This window comes from Eurytemora carolleeae, unplaced genomic scaffold (genome assembly GCF_000591075.1).
Source record: "Eurytemora carolleeae unplaced genomic scaffold, Eaff_2.0 scaffold488, whole genome shotgun sequence".
Lineage (NCBI taxonomy): Eukaryota > Metazoa > Arthropoda > Copepoda > Calanoida > Temoridae > Eurytemora > Eurytemora carolleeae.
Window position 1 is genome coordinate 1 of NW_019396397.1, and position 20,457 is coordinate 20,457.

The 20,457-nt window shown below is 34.3% G+C and overlaps 2 protein-coding genes across 2 annotated transcripts; both read right to left on the minus strand.

Moving 5' to 3' along the window:
- Positions 1 to 13: 13 nt before the first annotated feature.
- Positions 14 to 14,483, minus strand: LOC111702401 (uncharacterized; the record flags this gene model as incomplete). The annotated part of the gene is made up of 13 exons (XM_023474071.1): positions 14,263 to 14,483; positions 13,565 to 13,895; positions 13,073 to 13,148; positions 12,653 to 12,766; positions 11,876 to 11,973; positions 11,133 to 11,205; positions 9,043 to 10,300; positions 8,314 to 8,428; positions 4,709 to 4,766; positions 3,968 to 4,057; positions 3,750 to 3,821; positions 811 to 937; positions 14 to 74 (listed from the first exon to the last, which is right to left on the minus strand). Coding segments are annotated over exons 1-13 (2,612 nt in total), but the record flags the coding sequence as incomplete, so codon positions are not given.
- A 2,832-nt stretch (positions 14,484 to 17,315) lies between these two features.
- LOC111702406 (lamin-C) lies at positions 17,316 to 20,421 on the minus strand. Its single transcript, XM_023474078.1, has 2 exons — positions 18,712 to 20,421; positions 17,316 to 18,493 (listed from the first exon to the last, which is right to left on the minus strand). The coding sequence occupies exons 1-2, from the start codon at positions 19,879 to 19,881 to the stop codon at positions 18,311 to 18,313; spliced, it is 1,353 nt and encodes a 450-aa protein (XP_023329846.1). The 5' UTR covers positions 19,882 to 20,421; the 3' UTR covers positions 17,316 to 18,310.
- Between the last annotated feature and the right edge of the window lie 36 nt (positions 20,422 to 20,457).

Genomic DNA, 20,457 nt, shown 5'->3' on the forward strand with positions numbered 1-20,457 from the left:
AAATAAAACCTACCGTAGGCGTTGAATCACGAACTTGCTTGCATTGGGTCCACGACAGAAGTCCTGCAACTGATCTGAATTTAATTTAATATTATTCTAAATCCATTTTTGATCTTCACAGAAACCAATGCTTTGGGAACAGGATTGAACTTAAATGAGGTCCAGGGTCCTTTCTAAATATCGTGTTTAAGGGACTCATTGTGTACAATGCCCCGGAAAATTCCAAAACAGAGAGAGGGGGATTGAATTTTGTAGATCCAGAAAAATAATTAAATTAGTATTTATTTAGGGTTAGGTTAGGTTAAGACACTTTCTGGGCCGAGCGCTGCGGCCACATGTCTTACATTTAAGACCCCACCAGCTGCCACTCTCTACGCAGGTATCCCACAGATATTATTTTTCTGGATCTCCAAAATTCAATCCCCCTCTCTCTGTTTTGGAATTTTCCGGGGCATTGCACACAATGAGTCCCTTAAACACGATATTTAGAAAGGACCCTGGACCCACCTAAAATGGAACAAGAATGGTCCCTGGACCTACCTGAGAGATTGTACAATAATGGTCCCAGCACCTACTTGAAAAATTGTAAATAATGGTCCCTTAGCTTACCTAAAAGATTGAACAATAATGGTCCCTTGACCTACCTGATAGATTGTACAAGAATGGTCCGTGGACCTACCTGAATGATCGTACAAAAATGGTCCCGGGACCTACCTAAAAGGTTATACAATAATGGTCCCTGGACCTACCTAAAAGATTGTACAAGATTGGTCCCCGATAAGTTTATTTAATAATAGTCCCTGGACCTACCGGAAAGATTGTAGAGGCTCTTGAACTCCATACATGGTCCCTGGACCAGTGCTGGGGCTACTGGTGGTATGTTCTCTATGTTGGCGGGCAGGGAGGAGATAGAATCCAGGGACTTCCTCTCCTTCTCCTTCGGGGGGTTTACCTCAATACCATCAAACACCTGATATTCAAGTTTATGAATGAGAGTTGTTTGACTGAGTCCTTTTCTTCTTTAATATACAGGCTGTCCCACATCATATTCATATTCAAATTGCGATTGTAAAGATAAAATCATTTTAAAAAATTGGATAAGGCTAATTTAAAAATTTACAAGCAGAAAATACTAGGTTTTTCGAGTATTAAGTGCGTATTTTGGCGTTAAAGCTTTGAGATATTCCAATTACATTAGATTGCATGGTTTGGTTGTATCAAATCTTGAGGCATTGTGATGCCATGGTTCGAAATTGGTAAACTACAAAAACTTCCGCACTTCTGAGCTTGAACCAGTAGTGAAACCCCCTCACAATATTTTTAAACATGAAGCATTTAGTTGGGATGGGGATGTATTGTATATATTTATTAAAAATTAAATCATTTCTAAAGTCTATAATCCCATGTCAGGTTTCCACTAGATTCAATATAAAACATTTGTAGTTGAAAATTATGTCTATAATATGGCTTTAGGGTTTCAACGTAATTAAAAGTTATTAGTAAAGAGCTTTCATCATTAATCCCTGAAAAAGTGTAGCAAAATCAAAAAGTTTGGTTTTTCTGTTTTCTGAAATGCAAAATAACCTGTTCTGTGACTGTTATCTGTCCAAACTCTGTGAGTGCCCTGACCACAAAAAAACATTTTAACTTTCAATTTTTCAGATTAGTTGAAAAACACATATTTCTAATAATTATGTATGCAGTATGACATGATCAATTTAATCCTTTGTTGGTGCCTTTCTGATAGGATTTGAGAATCTGATTTTATATTTGTATGGTTTTCTTGACTTCAATATTTGTCGAAATGGCTAAACTGATTAGGCCCAATAATAATAAAGTATAACTTTTTTGTGTGGCAATTGTTTCGAGTACATGATCGAAGAACAAATATGTCAGCTTGTAAATGTTTTAAAGTAACAGTTACAAGCTGACATATTTAAAAGAAAATGGTCTGGAAGCCTAGTAAGTAAAAATCAAGATGCTTTTTTTCTATGTGAACTAGACTTTTAGGGAGCGTCGCGGCCCTTTTTCTAATAAAAAGAATTTTATAATCCCTATATCTGTGCAACCTAATGGTGTAATCCTTAAATATTACAAACTAAGCATATTAAATCTGACAGAATTCATGGTTTGAAGTATCTAACATCAACGACATCGAGATTAAAAAATCAGAGTTTGTGGCAAAAACGCAGTTCCTCCAAAACTTAGGGACTGTATGCGTAGTTTCAGTTGACCTTCCATACAAAGATGGCAATAACCTATTAAACGGTACACTGAACAGCTTTGTCATAATTATAAAGTATGCGCATGAGTCATACTCTGTTTATTTCATTTTCAATAGTGACTTCCACAATTCTTGTTTATAAGAAGCAATGGAGAAATTATCATAATTTGACACTTTACGAGTCCGGAAAACCGATGGCATCTTCCACATTTTTGATTTTACGAACAAAGGATGAGACTTGGTAACGATCTGAAGCTTTTAAATTTGCTTATGACTTAAATAAAGTCTTCAAAGGATTCTTTAACTATTTCCCAAGGATAGAAACTATTTTGGGAACCACGCATATAAAGAAAGATGCGAAATAATTTCTGTAAAGGAATTGAGTCTCTGCCACAAACTCTGATTCTTCAATCCCAATATCTCTGCAACCCGTTGTCGTACACCTTAAATATTTCAAAGTAAAAATATTTCATCCAAAAAGTTATTTAGTTTGAAATATCTAAGGTCCACGATATTGGGCTGGAAAGATATAAAGATTAGAAACCAGATTTTGTGGCAAAGACTCGATTTCTTGGTCTCATAAGTCTCTTTATTTATGGGTTACCTTGTATATACAGATGGCAATCCATGAAAAATGCATTTTTTTTTTGATAAATAGAGTTTTAAGTAATCTATTGCTAATGTTAGTTAATTATTTTCCTGGAAGGAGGTAGACTTGGCCAGTCCTGTATCCTATCCAGGAAGGAGTAGGAGGAGTTGAAGCTCCTGGATCTTGGCCAGTCCTGTATCCTATCCAGGTAGGAGTAGGAGGATCTTTCAGACTTAGACTTCATCGTCTTCTCCTGAAATCAGAGGTTATGATCCATTTCATGTTGATGCAACCTAAAAATGGATCCGGATCAAGGGCCATAAGCTTTTTTTAAAAAAAGATTTACTGATATTTTGAATAAATATGAAAAAAAAATTTCTGCCTTTATTTGCTAAAACTTGATGGGCTATTCAGAGATGATTTAAAAATAAATAATCTATTATTTTGAAACTATTTTTTAAAATCAGGTTTTGGAATATTTTGCCTTTGGATCCGAATCCGAATCCAGGAAGCCAAATTGTTGCAGATCCATTGGATCCGGGTCTAAAGCTTAAGCACTGTCTTAAATCACTGCTTAGGATCCGTTCTGCCAGAAAAACGTATCAAAATTTTGAGCCCACCCGGAGTTGACGCTTTTATTTTGGAGCTACTGTTTTTTACGTTTTATATTCATCTAACAATTATCTTTATCATTACCTTTTCTTTCAACATTTAATGTCAACAGAAGTATCTTCATAAAATTGAAATTCGATTTTTTGGTATTATATATGTTAACTTTTATTGAAAAGATATCAATTTTTGACATTGATTTAAAAATATTTCAGTTCAGGAGACACAGTCTACAGATCTTTGTGAAATTAATATTTACCAAAATTTGAGTTGATTTGTTTTCTCACTTTATAGGACCTCCCTCCCTCCCTCCCTCCCTCCCAATACCAGACTGCTGAATATAGCAGCTGTAATATCAGATTTAAACCCGTTCAGCAGACTCAATTCGTCCTCGAGTTTCTAAATTTAAAATTTATAAATAATAATGTTAATTACATTCATATATCTAGTAAATCATCATATACCGCTTTTAATGTAAATTACCAAAAAGGTTCACCAATTCAGGAAGAATTGGAGTGAAATTTCTCATTCTCTGATTTTCCTACCTTTAGCTGTACGAAGATAGATCTTTTAACACTAGTATTCTCTTCAGCAGTACGGTCCTTATGTACATACAGCAGAGCAGTCAGCTTCATCTTAAAACGTCAAAGTATATTGGTTTATGTACAGCAGTACGCGACGATCCTTTTGTACATACAGAAGAGCGGGTAGCTCGGGTAGCTTCATCTGAAAACATCAAAGTATACTGATCTATGTACAACAGTACGTAACGATCCTTTTGTACATACAGCAGAGCGGTTAGCTTCATCTGAAGTGTAATAATTTATGTACAGAAGCACGCGACGACTCTTACATACATACAGCAGAGCAATTAGCTTCATCTAAAGATCAAAATATACAAGATACATATGATATAGGTGCCATGACAAACTCCTGAAAGACAAACTCCGGAAAGATCTTTCAGGAGTTTGTCATGGCGCCCTAATAAAACAAAACAAGTTTAAAGGAAAAAATTGGAAAGGGAAGGGGAAAAGGAAAAAGGAAAGGAAAGAGAAAATGGGGAATAGGGAAGGGAAAAGGGGAAGAGGGAAGGGAATGTATTTTAAATTACATTTTTGGATTCTACGTTTGGTGGAATCAAAAAGGAAATATCAAAATTCTAAAACATTTCCCCCTTTCATGTTTGAAGGATTTGAGATTCAATCACTTTCGGGGAATTTTTTCAGGTCCAAATTTCAAGATTAGAATAAATTTTCTATTTTCCATAATAGGGACCAATAGTTTACCTTAAGATTGAGAATCTCTTCGAATATTGAAGTCTTAATCTGAATCCAGGATTCCAACCTAAAACAAGAATAACATGCTTTAAGTAAATATACACCGAAACCATTGATACACGTCGGATTGGCTTTTTTCTTTAGCTTCTTAGATCGTGTTGTAAACATAAGCTTTAAAGGGAGTGACCGGCACTGTATGGTAGTTGAACTGAGAATGTAGTTTTATGGATAAATCGTTTAGGGCTCACTTGAGACATATAAAACGTTTTAATGATGTATAATTAATGAATTTGAGCGCAAAGTCGACGTTCAAAATCATTTTTTTTAATAGTGACGAATAAAAATGTAAAAAAATTCTACAGTAAACTAATTAGATGTTTAGAAATATATTTCTCAATTGGAATTTTCTTAATAAATCAATGTTAGAATCAATTATTTTGCTTAAAAGACTTGGAATCAGCTGGAAAAAGTACCCTGAGCATCGTAGGTTTACAAACTTCCTTTTAATATCTTTTATGTACTATTACTTTGTCTTGTAATCCTTAATATTTATTTTGTATTGTATTTCAGTATAAAAGCCATCTTGATGAAATAAAATGATTCTTCAGCTCGTTCTTATCTACTTTGCTATACATGGATAAAAGAGATTGGTAGCAAAGATTAAGGAAGTTCATGAATTGAAGGGCTCATCTTTCAGATTGATCTGGGTAAAAATTATATAACAAGTATACCCAAACAATTCTTCTTTACAACATTTAGACACCAAAAAAAAACTATCACAATTAGTATCTAAGTATACAAACACTAAATCAATAAATAAATTTAGCTTGTCTGTCTGTCTGTTTGTTTGTATCCAATAAACGTCAAAACGGCTGAACCGATCAGGCCCAAATTTTGTGTAGGACCTCACGTGGCCCAAGGGAAGGTTTATGACCTATCAGACTTTAAATATTTAATCTTAAAATATCTTAATCTAAAATTATTTAATTTTTCAAAATTTTGAAAATGCGCGAAAAAATATTGTAAAATCCGCAAATTAATAAAAAAAATTTATACTGTACAAACAGATGCTCATGACATAAAGCCACTATCAAAAGTTAAAAAAGAAGATGGGTGCGAAGCGCCCTAAAAGCCTCCTCAATAAATAAATTAAAATGAAAACTTTTGAATGGACGAATCAACTTTTCAAAACCTTGTTTAAATGAGTTAAGTTTCTACTATTTTCAATCATTGTTTAAGTGTTTGAAATTTTAATAACCTAACCTAACAAATTATTCTAACTCTTTTTAATTGATTTAACCTAATTAAACCTAAGAATATATCACAATTATGGTTTTATTGGTTTGAAGAATGAAGTAAAAATGAATACATATATTGGAATTTAAATATATGTCAGCTTTGATTCATTCCAACAATACACACAATATTATGACATTCTGATGTAATTATATTTCTGTGCGCCCACATTATGTTTTAATTTATTTTTGGAAAAGTACAAAACTTATAACAAGTAAAGTACACAACTATTCTATTAGATTAGTAAATCGACCCTAGAAGTTTTCCTTCATCATTGGTCCGTAGACGGGATATTACTATATATTTACTTTCGGTCCGTAGACGGGATATTACTATATATTTACTTTCGGTCCGAAGACGGGATATTACTATATATTTACTTTCGGTCCGTAAACGGGATATTACTATATATTTACTTTCGGTCCGTAGACGGGATATTACTATATATTTACTTTCGGTCCGTAGACGGGATATTACTGTACATTTACTTCCAGTCCGTAGACGGGATATTACAATACATTTACTTCTGGTCCATAGACGGGATTACTATACATTTACTTCCGGTCCGTAGACGGGATATAAATATATATTTACTTCCGGTCCGTAGACGGGATATTACTATATATTTACTTCCAGTCCATAGACGGGATATTACAATACATTTACTTCCGGTCCGTAGTCGGGATATTACTATATATTTACTTCCAGTCCGTAGACGGGATATTACTATATATTTACTTCCGGTCCGTAGACGGGACATTACTATATATTTACTTTCGGTCCGTAGACGGATATTACTATATATTTACTTCCGGTCCGTAGACGGGATATTACTATACTTTTACTTCTGGTCCGTAGACGGGATATTACTATACTTTTACTTTCGGTCCGTAGACGGGATATTACTATACATTTACTTCTGGTCCGTAGACGGGATATTACTATACATTTACTTCCGGTCCGTAGACGGGATATAACTATATATTTACTTCCGGTCCGTAGACGGGATATTACTGTAAATTTACTTCCGGTCCGTAGACAGGATATTACTGTACATTTACTTCCGGTCCGTAGACGGAATATTACTATACATTTACTTCCGGTCCATAGACGGGATATAACTATATATTTACTTCCGGTCCCTAGACGGGATATTACTGTAAATTTACTTCCGGTCCTTAGACGGGATATTACTGTACATTTACTTCCGGTCCGTAGACGGGATATTACTATATTTTTACTTCCAGTCCGTAGACGGGATATTACAATACATTTACTTCCGGTCCGTAGACGGGATATTACTATATTTTTACTTTCGGTCCGTAGACGGGATATTACTATATATTTACTTTCGGTCCGTAGACCGGATATTACTATATTTTTACTTCCGGTCCGTAGACGGGATATTACTATACTTTTAATTCCGGTCCGTAGACGGGATATTACTGTACTTTTACTTATCAGATCTTTTGAATAAAGAAACTGGTAAGTTACGTTTCAACGAAAAGGTAATAGGGTGCCTCGGCTTTAGAGATATTACAATACATTTACTTCCGGTCCGTAGACGGGATATTACTATATATTTACTTCCAGTCCGTAGACGGGATATTACTATATATTTACTTCCGGTCCGTAGACGGGATATTACTATACTTTTACTTTCGGTCCGTAGACGGGATATTACTATATATTTACTTTCGGTCCGTAGACGGGATATTACTATATATTTACTTCCGGTCCGTAGACGGGATATTACTATACTTTTAATTCCGGTCCGTAGACGGGATATTACTGTACTTTTACTTATCAGATCTTTTGAATAAAGAAACTGGTAAGTTACGTTTCAACGAAAAGGTAATAGGGTGCCTCGGCTTTAGTATACTTGTTATTTATACCTAAAATTATCATCCTTAGCTGGTTAATTGTGGATTAAAACCGTGCAAAAAATAGGATACATCGCAATTGAACCGTAATGTTAGTCTTGTTTAAAATAAATAACCATATACAATTTTAAGTGTTTGAAAAAATTCAACTTTAAAAATGTTTATGTAGTCTAGTGGTAAAGTAGATGCAGATTGCATACCCAACTTTTCACCTGTATTGGACCGGTGGTGTGTATTTTTGTTAAACAACAATTATATGTCTGATGAGTGATGACAATATGTCGTTTATAAATCCGGATGCCGGAATTAAAAATTAGCTAGAAGTAGATGAACTACAAGGTGTGACCTCCGTACATTGAATATAGTTCATCTAATAATACCTACACTATTCATCAATGCCGACCACTACAGACTGGAAATAGTTAAAGAAATTACCTATCTGAAGAATTGCTGGTTCTACCATCCCCTAATTCTTCTACAAGGTTTAGTTCACGCCCAGGAAGACTAGACAGAGAGCTGTCCTGCTGGTATTCTGATACTACTTGAGGACCTTAGGACAAANTTCAGATATAAATATTATACAGTAGTTTTTGAAGAACTTTAACTTCTACATTAATTTAAGTCGGGATAGTTTTGAGAAAATACATTTTAGATAGTTAGATGATTTTTTATTCTAAATCTTGGGCTTAAAGTGGCTGTAGGCGTGATATAAAGAGTCGAATGTCAGATCTATTATACGAATTCTACCCTTATAACTTTAGTCTTGGCATACTAAAGATATCCTTGAGATATTGAAAATTGATCATTTTCAATTGTGGTTTCTCTGTACAAGTAACCTAGTGAATTTGTGCAGCATAGGATAATTGAAGGAAATTCGCAGAATTTAACATTTTTTAAAACACTCTTGAGAAGACAAAGCTTTAAAGAGTACTATGTAATTCGTGCATGCAACTTTTACCAGGGACCGAATCTTATGAATTTAAGCTACGTCACAGAACAACCTACTGCCGGTTCAAATATAAACCACCGATTCAAAGTTAGAGATTAAGTAAGGATTTGAATAGACGACTCAAATTAGATCAAATTCATAATTCGGTCCTTGGATTGAAGAAAAAATGGAAGATGATAAATTAATAAAAAATGCAAAATTATAAGATGGTTTACCTTGCAGACTGTACTCTTGTGTTCCTTGAGTAGAGTTCATGTGGAGGAGGTCAGGGTTGGACCTGGAGGATCGGAGGCTGAGGTTGGAGAGGTCAAGCTCCTGGCTAGATTTAATCTCACAGTTCATCCTCTTCTTCTTCCTGGGAGTAGAGGATCCGGCCTTGGTCATGGTTAGTTCATCCTCCAGAGAGTTCTCAGGATATAATCTCTTCTTGCTTCCGGGATTCTTGAGAATTGATTTTGAAACAGTTTTCTTGAAGCTAGCTTTTCCTTCGCTTGATTTTCTGGGACCGACTGATTCGCTTGATTTCTTGGGACCAACTGATTCGCTTGATGTCCTGGGACCTACAGATTCGCTTGATATTCTGGGACCTACAGATTCGCATGATTTCCTGGGACCTACAGATTCGCTTGATTTCCTGGGACCTACAGATTCGCTTGATTTCCTGGGACCTACAGCTTCGCATGATTTCCTTGGACCTACAGATTCACTTGATGTCCTGGAACCAACCGATTTGCTTGATTTTCTGGTACAGACAGATTTGCTTGATATCCTTGGACCTACAGATTCGCTTGATTTCCTGGGACCAACAGATTCGCTTAATGTACTGGGCCCTACAGATTCGCTTGATGTCCTGGGACCTACAGATTGACTTGATTTCCTGGGACCAACAGATTCGCTTGATTTCCTGGGACCTGCAGATTGACATGATTTCCTGGGACCTAAAGACTCGCATGCTTTCCTGGGACCTACAGATTCGTTTGATGTTCTGGGACCTACATATTCACTTGATTTCCTTGGACCTACAGATTCGCTTGATGTCCTGGGACCTACAAATTCGCTTGATTTCCTGGGACCTATAGATTCGCTTGATTTCCTGGGACCAACAAATTCGTTTGATTTCCTGGACCTTTCCAACTCGTTAGACTTTTTAGGAGCAACTGCTTTGGATTTCCTTGCACCTTTCCTGGTTAGAGGTGTCTCATTGTTATCCTTTTCTGCTGGATAGAATAGGTTTGCGAGTAAACCAGATAAATCAAAACTAAACCTAGACGATTTAGGTTTAGCAGAGCTCATGTTCCCACTAGAGTTAGGAGAACTCAGGTTCTCCCTGCGGATAGGAGTAGGAGAGAACTCGAGATGAGGGGGAGGGACGGAGAAATCCTGGTGAGGCGGAGGTGGAACATTGAACTGGTTAAGACCAACAGGGAAGGGTTGATTGTTGTCCGGGGGTCGACTGAATCTTGTCGGTTTGACCTAAACAGAATGTTGGTGAGTTCAGGGGCTAATCTAGGATTAATTTATGTAAAAATTAAACCCAAAGGAACTGAGAGCCTAATTTCAAGTGACCCTCCATGCAAGGATCGCAATACCTGATTTCACAACAGTACCCTTGAAACCTTTATCTGATCAATAATGTGGAAAATATTCTCGTTTCATTGGTTTAACATTATTAATTCTGATAAATCCTAGATGTTTTCCATGTTTTCCAGCAGTATAAATGCGCAGGTCACTTTTGTAGAGAGACCACGAATGTAAATAATCAGTTTTAAAAATTGTAAACATTAGTCTTGATCAGACAAAGCTTTTTAGGGTACTGGTGTGAATTTAACATTGTCATCTTTGCATGGAAGGTCACTCGAAATTACGGTTGCAGTTCCCAATATTCAGACCCATAAAAAATGCCATAAAATCTCTTAAAATATTATCTTAGTCTAAAAAAGCTGTCAAAAATTGAATTGTAGTCCACAAAATTTTGCCACAAATAATATTAGTCCATGAAACCTGCTGTAAGTAGTATTTTAGTCTATAAAAGCTGTCAAAAAAAATTTTTTGTCCATAAACTTTGTCACAAAAAGTCTGTTAGTCCATAAAACCTATTGTAAATGGTAACTTAACCCAACAAAGCTGATAAAAATAGAATCTTATATCTATTAATAAATCATCGTTTTTCCTTCGAAATTATAAAGATGAAAAATATTAATAGGTATTTTCATCACAAAAAAAATATTTTGAATGTTAAGTAAAGTACTAAAGCCGGTAGATTGCTAGTTTNCCGCCTCTACTTATATATCCTATAATGTTACACCTGGGGATAACTCTCTTGATTATCTTGTCCCTGTAGCATCTGCTTCTTCTTCTCCAGAATACCCAATGGGTTCCTAAAAAAAAAAATATTTAGGGATTTAAAAAAAATATATTGTGAGAACCAGAAAACTTTGTAATATTTAAGTGAATTTGATTGTGTTCCAATGCAATCAGTTTTGCTACAGATTATACAAATACAATGAAGACAACTTTCGATTCAACTCTTATTTAGAACAAGCTGTTAAACAGCATGGATACACATAAATATAGTAGTAAAGATATGCGGTCAACTCAAAAAAGCTGTTCTTTGATTACTTGTAAATTTGTAATTCGAAAAATCTTATTAACAATCATAATTTAAATAAAAAGTTCTTTTCATTGTATTGATATAATCGCCTACCACTGTAATAAATTAATAAATCTCTACACTGCACAATAGCTGTGTCTCATGTTCATTAGACTATTTACAGTCATAAATTGAGTCTAAAAGTCGTCTTCCTACTCCATCTTATCTCAAATTGTCTGTCAATTTCCGATTTTTCTGTAGTATAAATCTGCAATTGCCAGTTCTTAGCAAAGCCACAAAAAAACGTGTTCAATCGTGAAAATTTTCCATTATTTTGTAGTATAAATCCGCAACTCAATTCATGACGGAGCCACACAAAAATTTATCAGTTTTATCAGGCTTCTCTTTAATTATATGGCGGAAATTACGTCTACAGTCTCTTAAAGTTTAATGGCTACCTGTTAAGTTTCTTAAGCCCGAAAGGAAGGTCTGTGGGTAGGAAAACCTTGGAAGATATTCCTTCCTCAACTAGGAACAGAGAGGAACTAGGCTGTACCTGGAGGAATACATTGAATTAAGCTTTTGTCACAAACTCACTAATTTTTTGCCACATTCCTCAAATATGGCAGAATGTTATGTTACCTTACTAGACCTTGCTCCTATTACGTTTTTAAAAAAGTTTGCCGAATTTTTATTTTAAAAGATACTAGTAAAAATAATTTTTACTATTCTGCATCTGGCTATGAATAAAAAACTTGACTAAAATCCGTTCAGCAGTTTTTAAAATAACACTGAATAAAATCTGCAGTCGTCTCTTACTTCATCTGTTGTGGGTTACATTACATTTAACTAAAATTCATTTATTTTTAGCTTAAATCTTGTTTTAACCATATTTAATAAGCCAATATATAATAGGAACAAAATGTGTTAATTAACTTGTTTGATTTTTTCAATCTTGGACAAAAACTGAAAATCAGATGAGATACGATGTCGCATAGTTTTAAAGGGACTGCAGCGTACAGACGTAATTTTAAGTTCGGGTAGACTCGATGTTACTTATAATCTACATGGTAGGTATTAAATTCCAGCTTTCAAAATAACAGTATCTACTAAATGTTTTATTAGCCAAAGGTTTATAGGATACCGCGCTGTAAATCGTACATGCCAACCTATAAATGAAAGAACACTTTAAAATACGTCTGCAGTCCCTTGAATGGGTGTAAATCTGTGTTGACCTGCGTTGTGTAGACCGGAGTAAGACAGTGTGTACAGATCTCTTCATCCTTGATTATACTCCACTTTAAGCAGTCCCTGCAGTAGTAGTGGTTGGGCTCCAACATCTCTTCTCTCTTCAACATCATGGAGGTCGAAATTTAGCTCTTTCTCAAACACAGGGAGGGGGTCAGGATTACTATAGAATTTGATTTTACAATTTGCATAAGAATAATTTGCAAACATAACAACCATTTCTTAGAATCATAATTTTCACTAAATCAGTTCAACTCTGGGTTCAAATAGAAAAAAGTGGACCAGAATGGAAGAAGAAAAAAATCAGACATAAAGTTTTTACATAATGTGAGGAGTTCTTACAACNTATAACAAAGGAAATGAAGTGACAGCTGAGGTTAATGGCCACGCTAAAAAAAACGACATCCCTTATTGCGACTCCTGGTCCCAGGAGTTTGGTCACATGATGAGTCAGAGGACATACTACAGGTGGATATAATCATCCTAAGATACATATATACTTTAATTCACAATGCTTAGTAGTGTATTTTTAAAATATTACTACGTTTCAGCTCTACCGTTTTTTAAAACGTGTCCAATATTTTGGGGATTCCGAATCTGTGATCCTTAAATAGAAGGTTGTATACTAGATTCACAACGGTACCCTTACACCTTAATCTGAGCATCAATGATAAAGATATCGGCTTAAAAGTTTAAATACTAAAATCCAAGTCACTTTTGTAAAGAAACCGCAATTTAAAATAGTTTTAAAAGAAAAACAAGGATATCTTCCCAGACAACAACAAAATAAGATCAAAATAAAATTTTTCTAGCGGCAATCTTTCAATATTTTTTATCTTTCATCTTAGTTATTAATCTTTCAATGTGCTCTAAAATAATTATGAACTTAAAGCCATTACCTTGGACTAAGTCTAGCCAATTTCCAAGCAGACCCTGCTTCAGGCAGCCCATCCTCAGTATTATCCTCCTTCTCTCCCTCAATATCTTCGTTTAGATCGACGGTATTATTCATCTCATCTTCGCTTTGATCTTTATTTTTTAGTTGAACTCTTTCCATAACTTCAGAAGTAGTTTCTTTCTTCGAAACATCTAGAGAATCCAGATGTTCATCTTTCCCCATAACTTCAGAAGTAGTTTCTTTCTTCGAAACATCTAGAGAATCCAGATGTTCATCATTCCCCATAACTTTGGAAACGAGTGAATTAATCTTCACGGATGCGCGGAATATATCTTAAATTAGAGAAGAAAAAAATTATTTTTTCAGAGATTAAATATACAAAAGATTTTAAAACATATTTTAAAAAATCATCCTTTTATTTATTTTTAATATTTAAGACGCGGGTCAGTCGAAATTTAAAAAATCAAATTATTATTGATTTTTTTCTTTTTCGAAATTTGGAAATCCACCGACTGAAACTGGAATGAGGCGATAAATTCCATAAATCCAGTTTATCTTAATATCTGGAAATTTAAATAGCCCAACACAAAATGTAAAGTACGCAATCTTGACATTTTTCAATTCTTAAATTCGGCGCAGAACTAGAATATTTTTGTTTAAATAAATTTCTTGAACACTCATTGATATAAAAATGTATACCCCGGTTTTCATCCTGTGGATCGTCCTTCGGCGCAAATTCAAATCCAGAATTCATCTGAATAGAACCTAACTTCTCCTCCTTGGGTTCAAACTCATCCGCTTTCTTCAAAGAATCCCCATCATCCACAGTCTCTGCCATTTTTAATTAAAACTGGAGATTTACAAAATTGAATTGTATCTCAGAGCCCTTGATTAATCTAGTCTAAACAAAAAGGGAAAATATAATAGTTAGTAAAGCAAGTAAAAAGTATTCCATAACACGTTTCGATCACAATTCGTGACAATTCTAAGGGTACGTTGATTAGCATTGAGTCAAGCAAAGAAGTACACAATAGATGTAGGCATAAGACACAAACTTTGTCATAGTCAAGATTATAATGCAAGGAAAGTTATAAAATTTAATGCTTTTAACCTCCTCGGATACTAAGCGAACACTGAGGCATCTATTCTTGTTTACAAATTCCGCCCAGAGAGAACTGGTTTCAATATGTACGCAGAGTATACACAACTGCTTAATTTTCCTTGCATTAGAGCCTTGGTCATAGTAATTTTGTATCACATTTGTCGGAGAAAAAAAAACCAGCTTAAATGCTTGTACACTCTTTAATGTAACATTACAATACCTTGTAAGACTAGCTATAAACATTACAGTCACAGGACACTCGCATTGTTAACGGGATTATCAAATTTGCTTAATGAAAGTTTTCGAAATATTTATTTTATTTTGTTTGCTATATAATGGATAAAATGGAAAATTTTAATCCAATAAAATTATCACATTGATAAATTGGCGACATAATAATAATTCTAATTTCTTCTTGATTATCACATTTTGAAATATAGATTTTAAATATTGAATATTCAATGTAAATCAATATAGAACAGAATATTCTAAATATGTTACCAATTAAATACCATTTAGTTGCCTATATCAACTGGTACATAAACCTTCTTGGTTTCTCCTTTTAAATAACCGGATATTCCAAAAGAGAAAAAAGATATCGTACATAGATCTCTCAAAATACCAATGAGGTACAGTATCCACTACTATGGTAACATCTTCCAGTATCCTCTACAGGTATTCCCCACCGGTATCCACTACAGATATCCGCTATTGCTAGGTTCTTCAATGAAATTAGCTGGTTATCCCAAACCTTCGATATCCGCAGCTAGTATCCGAAATGAAGCGTGGGCCAACACAGCTCTGAAAATAAAATTTAATCTTTCTCAGAATTTTTTTTTAATTAAATAAATGTTATATCCGATGCATATGTTCTGAATATCGATGGGTTCATTGCCTAAAAAGTGCCTCCTAACAACATCATAAGCGTGAAGTCCTATCTGCCATAAATGTCTTGGTAAAAAAATCTCCCAAAGAGTGAATTGTCTTACACCTGTTTCAAAATCTCCAAAAAAAAAAACCTTGAACCAGGACAAAAAAAATTATCGGCCGGGACATTAGTTAAAACTTACCTAATCTCCCATCCACCAATGGTTTCTAGTAATAACCAGTAACCACTCTTTGTCTACCATCAAGGTGTGCTTGAAATGAGGGGTTTTAACTGAACTAAGGTTTTTACCTAAACCTGAACAAAGTAGAATCTGTATACTAAATTAAGTCCAGGGCTAGTGCGTAAGTAAAACCTAATTGTTTAGAAATCAGAGAAGAGAGAGTATATCTAGTCTGTGTTAGAAACCCTACAACGTCAATGAAAGAGGTTGTGTTCTGAGTGGTTATTATAAACATAAATTACCATTGAACGACTATTCGTGTTCTATTTGGTTTATAGTCTCTGCTGAAATTGAACGTTTTTAGTGCATTGGTCTCCAGAATCATAGACAAAACTTGAAATATATCTGAAATTTACTGATTTCTCAAAATGTGCGCCACTACAGTGGTCGGCGTTTATGGCAATACAATGAAGACGACTTTTCTATTGTAGTTTTGATTTCTAACAAGCTTTTTTATTTCAAGTTTACAAGTCAACACAGAGAAGCATTTAACTGACATATTTTCTGCGTGTCCATTTTTATGTGTATCCATGCCGTTTGAAAGCTTAGTAGAAATCAAAATTGAAATCGAAAGTAGTGTTCATTGTATTGATAAACACGACGGCACTGTATTAACACTTTGTTCAATAATTTGAAGTTAAAACTGAAGATCAGCAAAGCGAATTTTTTTTAATTTGTAGCATTTTGTGCAGATAACCCCCCCACGGGCCTCAAACAAAGCAATGTAATGTATAAAACTGCTCAATGTGGGTAGGAATTTAAAATCCAGCTAGCTGCATATGTAAAGAATAAATTATTCCAGCTGTATATGTAAAGAATAAATTATTCCAGCTGTATCAGTAAAGAATAAATTATTCCAGGTGTAGATGTAAAGAATAAATTATTCCAGCCGTATATGTAAAGAATAAATAATTCCAGTTGTAAAAGTAAAGAATAAATCAATCCGATTGTAAATTATGTATGTAAAGAATATATAATTTCACCTGTATTACATAAAAAATGTAAAACCCAAGAAAATATGCCCATGGTCCCGAGAATTCCAACTTTATAATATAAAGAATATACTGGAAATGGAAAGAATAAATAAATCCAGCTGTATGTATATTTTATGTAAAGAATATTGTTAAGAATATTGTAGTATATTGTATTGAATATATATAAAATATAATGAGCCTTATCAAACCTGAATGGAAAAATAAAATACAGGAATATTTCTTCTTGGGCCTATTTAGTAAAAACTTGAGTTTTTCTTTGAAATCATGTTAATAGTTAAACTGATTTATTTTGATGGAGAGTGACAAGTGACATTCTTGAATTTAAAATAAATATTTATATTTTTTTTCGTATAAAAAGGTTAAACGGTATTCCCAAGCTCTTAAAAGATAATCTTTAATTTTAATAGTTTTTTAATTTCGCCACTTCCATAATTCTTTAGAGTGTGTTTAATAATTTGGAAAATACAGTGACAAGTTAAAGCTAATCTCATAATCCCCTGAGACATACAGATTAATCCATTTCAAAATTATAGGTTCTGTCACAAATATGAAGTTTAAGTTTATTAGTTAGCAAGCTTTTCTTCTTTTAAAATATGTACAATTCTTCATCATATCAGAACACAATTAAACGTATATTGCGGCAGGACAGTCATGGTTTTTATCTATCTAACTATTTATACTAATAATTTACAATCTCCCCCCCCCCCCCGGCCCTATAGAAATACGATTGCGCTGTTTTAAAGTGTAAAGATGTTTCAAGATGCGTAGAAGTCTAAAGATATCTAGATTCTCTGGATTCTGTATGGTTCATTATGTACTCTGAGGGGATAATGCTTAAAACCTTAAACTCTTAATTTTCCTTTCACTATGATTTTAGCATTTTAAACGATCGTTATTATACGATTCAATGAATATTACGCATCACGATAGTAAAATGCTGAATAAATGATTAAACAAGAGTTGTACGCATCTTTAATAGACATGTAGGAGTAAACTTTTCCTTTTTTTATTAAAAAAAAAATTACAATAAACTTGAACTTAAGGTTTCAATGTTTTGCTATTTAAAACTAATAAACTTTGCTTAAACTGTGTCCAGTGAATTTGTTAGATTAGTTTGTTAACAAAACAGAAACGGAGAATAACTGAAATAAAACTGTTTATCTCACAATGCTTAAAAAATTCCAATATATTCTGTAATGAAACTATAGATATGTGAAAGTAAAATATCTAAAGTTGCAAAACAAATAAAAATCAGCAAAGCAAGAATGCTAAAGAAGGAAGGCAAAAAGGTGAACATTTTTTACAATATAAAAAGTAGAAATTTCGAGATACAAAATACAAAGGTTTGCAGAATGTAATTCTTATTATATGGTTGAAAAGAGACATTTTCTCGTAAGGTTAGATGCAAGAGACATTTTCATCTCTTAGTTGAAGGAGGGGTTTCCTTCAACAAGGTTTAGTTGAAGGGTACGTAGGTTTTATCTCCTAGGTTCAATTGAAGGATTTCTTTTCTTCGTCTAGGTTGTTTATATCTTCTATGTTTAGTTGAAGAAGAGGTTTCCATCTTCTAGGTTTAGTTGAGAAATATTCTCCTCCTTGACTTTGTTAGAGGAGTTGATCTCCTCTTTGACCTCGTTAGGAGGGGGTGTGCTCTCCTTCTGTCCGGCTCCATCATCATTATCATCCCAGGATATATTCTTCGAATCGGTATCTGTAGACAGACTCTGCATTGAAAGAACGCATAATGTTTCCTTAAAAATAATCAACACTCAACACACCCCTATTTAAACGCAACTTTTCCCTTAAAAAATCGAAAAATAACGAATCGGACACAAGTGTCGACAGTGGATAAAGAGATTTAGCACTCGGGATTAAGGGTATCCATTCCAATTCTAAAGTTTTCACTTCTGATATATGATTTTAATGTTTAAATTATACGCTCCTGACTAAGATCCGTCTCCTCTCCACTAATATATCCATTGTCTAGTCTCTGCTTTTTGGTTGTATTACTCCTACCACTTCTCTCAATAGATTGTCCAAACCTAAACTCTTCTTCTTCCAACTGATTCTGATATGAAGAGATCTCAGCGTCAAGAGCTTCCTTCATTTCTGTCAAATCTTGCAAATCTTTGATTGCCTCATCATTCTTCTCTTTCATGAAGTCGAGACGACTGTTCCTAAGAGCTAAATCCAACCGGTTCTCCCGTTTCAACTCTTCTATTTGAAAATCTAGAATATTAACCCTTCTGATGATGTCGGAGTTTTCCTTTTCAAGCTCAATAACAGTTCTTGACAAACTCTCTGACCTAATCTGCATCTCATTCTTAATGAAAAGAGCACTTTGTGTTGCATCACAGGCCTTGGCAAGCTTTTCTTCCAATTCGGAGATCTTCTTCTTACGCAGAGAACTTTCCCCGTCATGACTTACAACCTTCAATTTCTCCTCCTCGATCTTAATCTTCTCCTCGTACTCCTTCTCATACTTCTTCAAGATCTCATCCTTCTCCCTCTCAGTCTGTAGAACTATTTCAGATCTTTTAGATTCCAGGATGGTTTGATTGAAACTCCTCTCCTCCTGAACTGTTAAAATCTTATTCTGAATATCAATCCGTCTTATAGTCTCAGCCTCAAGCTTTTCACGAGTATCCTCCAAATTGTTCTTGACGGAATCGTAATCATATCTGAAGAGTCCCAGTTCGTCGTCTGCACTCTGTGCCTGCTTCCTGAGTCTGGTATTCTGTGAATGAAGACGAATATTCAACGAATCTAGAATGGATATCTCCTCATCCTTATCCTTCATCTTCAGTTCTATATTCAAAATCTCAAACCTGGCATTTTCTACAACCATTTCTAAGCTCGCTTTCTCTTTAGCGCAATGATCTAACGAACTTCGAGTCGAGGAGAGAGCCTCGTCATATGATGAACACATACTGGCAATCTCCTGTGAGCGGACCTCTTTCCTTGAAGCCATTTCCTCCTGCAGCCTTGTGTTACGTTCCTCGAGACGGCGAACCCACTCAAAATATGATTTTAGTCGGGCGTTTAAGTTCCTGGGTTCGGATTTATTTAAGTCCGAAGAATTTGATTCGGCAGATTTCTTTGAAGATGACATTGTATCTAGTTTAATCAAAATAGAACGTTTGCATTTAACTCAATTTTATCAAAAAACAATGTTGGTTAAACTTAGCATACAATACAATATGCCATGGATTGGACAACATTTTATAACTATTTATTAAAAGCTTAATAGCTTATTGGTCGTTTGATGTGTGTACTGTGATGCAACATCCCAGTCACGAACAATAAAATGTTCAAATATCAAATCTCAATTTTTAACCACGCTAAAAAGTCCCAAATATTATCTATTTATTAAACTAATTCCTCGTCCCTCATTAACCCGAGGTCACGTTAAATAACGCCCGGGCTATTGTATTTCGGTCTATAACATTTTTAACATCAAATATTCGGATAACATTTTTTTCATATTTTTCTAGTATTATTACTTTTAAAAATTTAGATTTGAATAATTCATATTTATCAATGAAACTTTCCTTTAAACTTAATTTATGCCCCTGCCGCAATACTGGACACCACAGAAATAATTCATAAAATAAACTGGTTCTCCGAATAAAATAAACGTAAGGAGCCTTAAAAGTTTAAGTCATGTTTAACTGTTCTGTGGTGCTAA

Bases quoted from the DNA above. Each gene is read 5' to 3' on its own strand.
- LOC111702406 (XM_023474078.1), bottom strand. From the start codon at position 19,881: ATGTCATCTTCAAAGAAATCTGCCGAATCAAATTCTTCGGACTTAAAT. The intron at 18,494-18,711 runs GAGCGTATAATT...CTTTCAATGCAG, and splicing joins AGGAGACGGATCTTAGTCAG to AGTCTGTCTACAGATACCGA.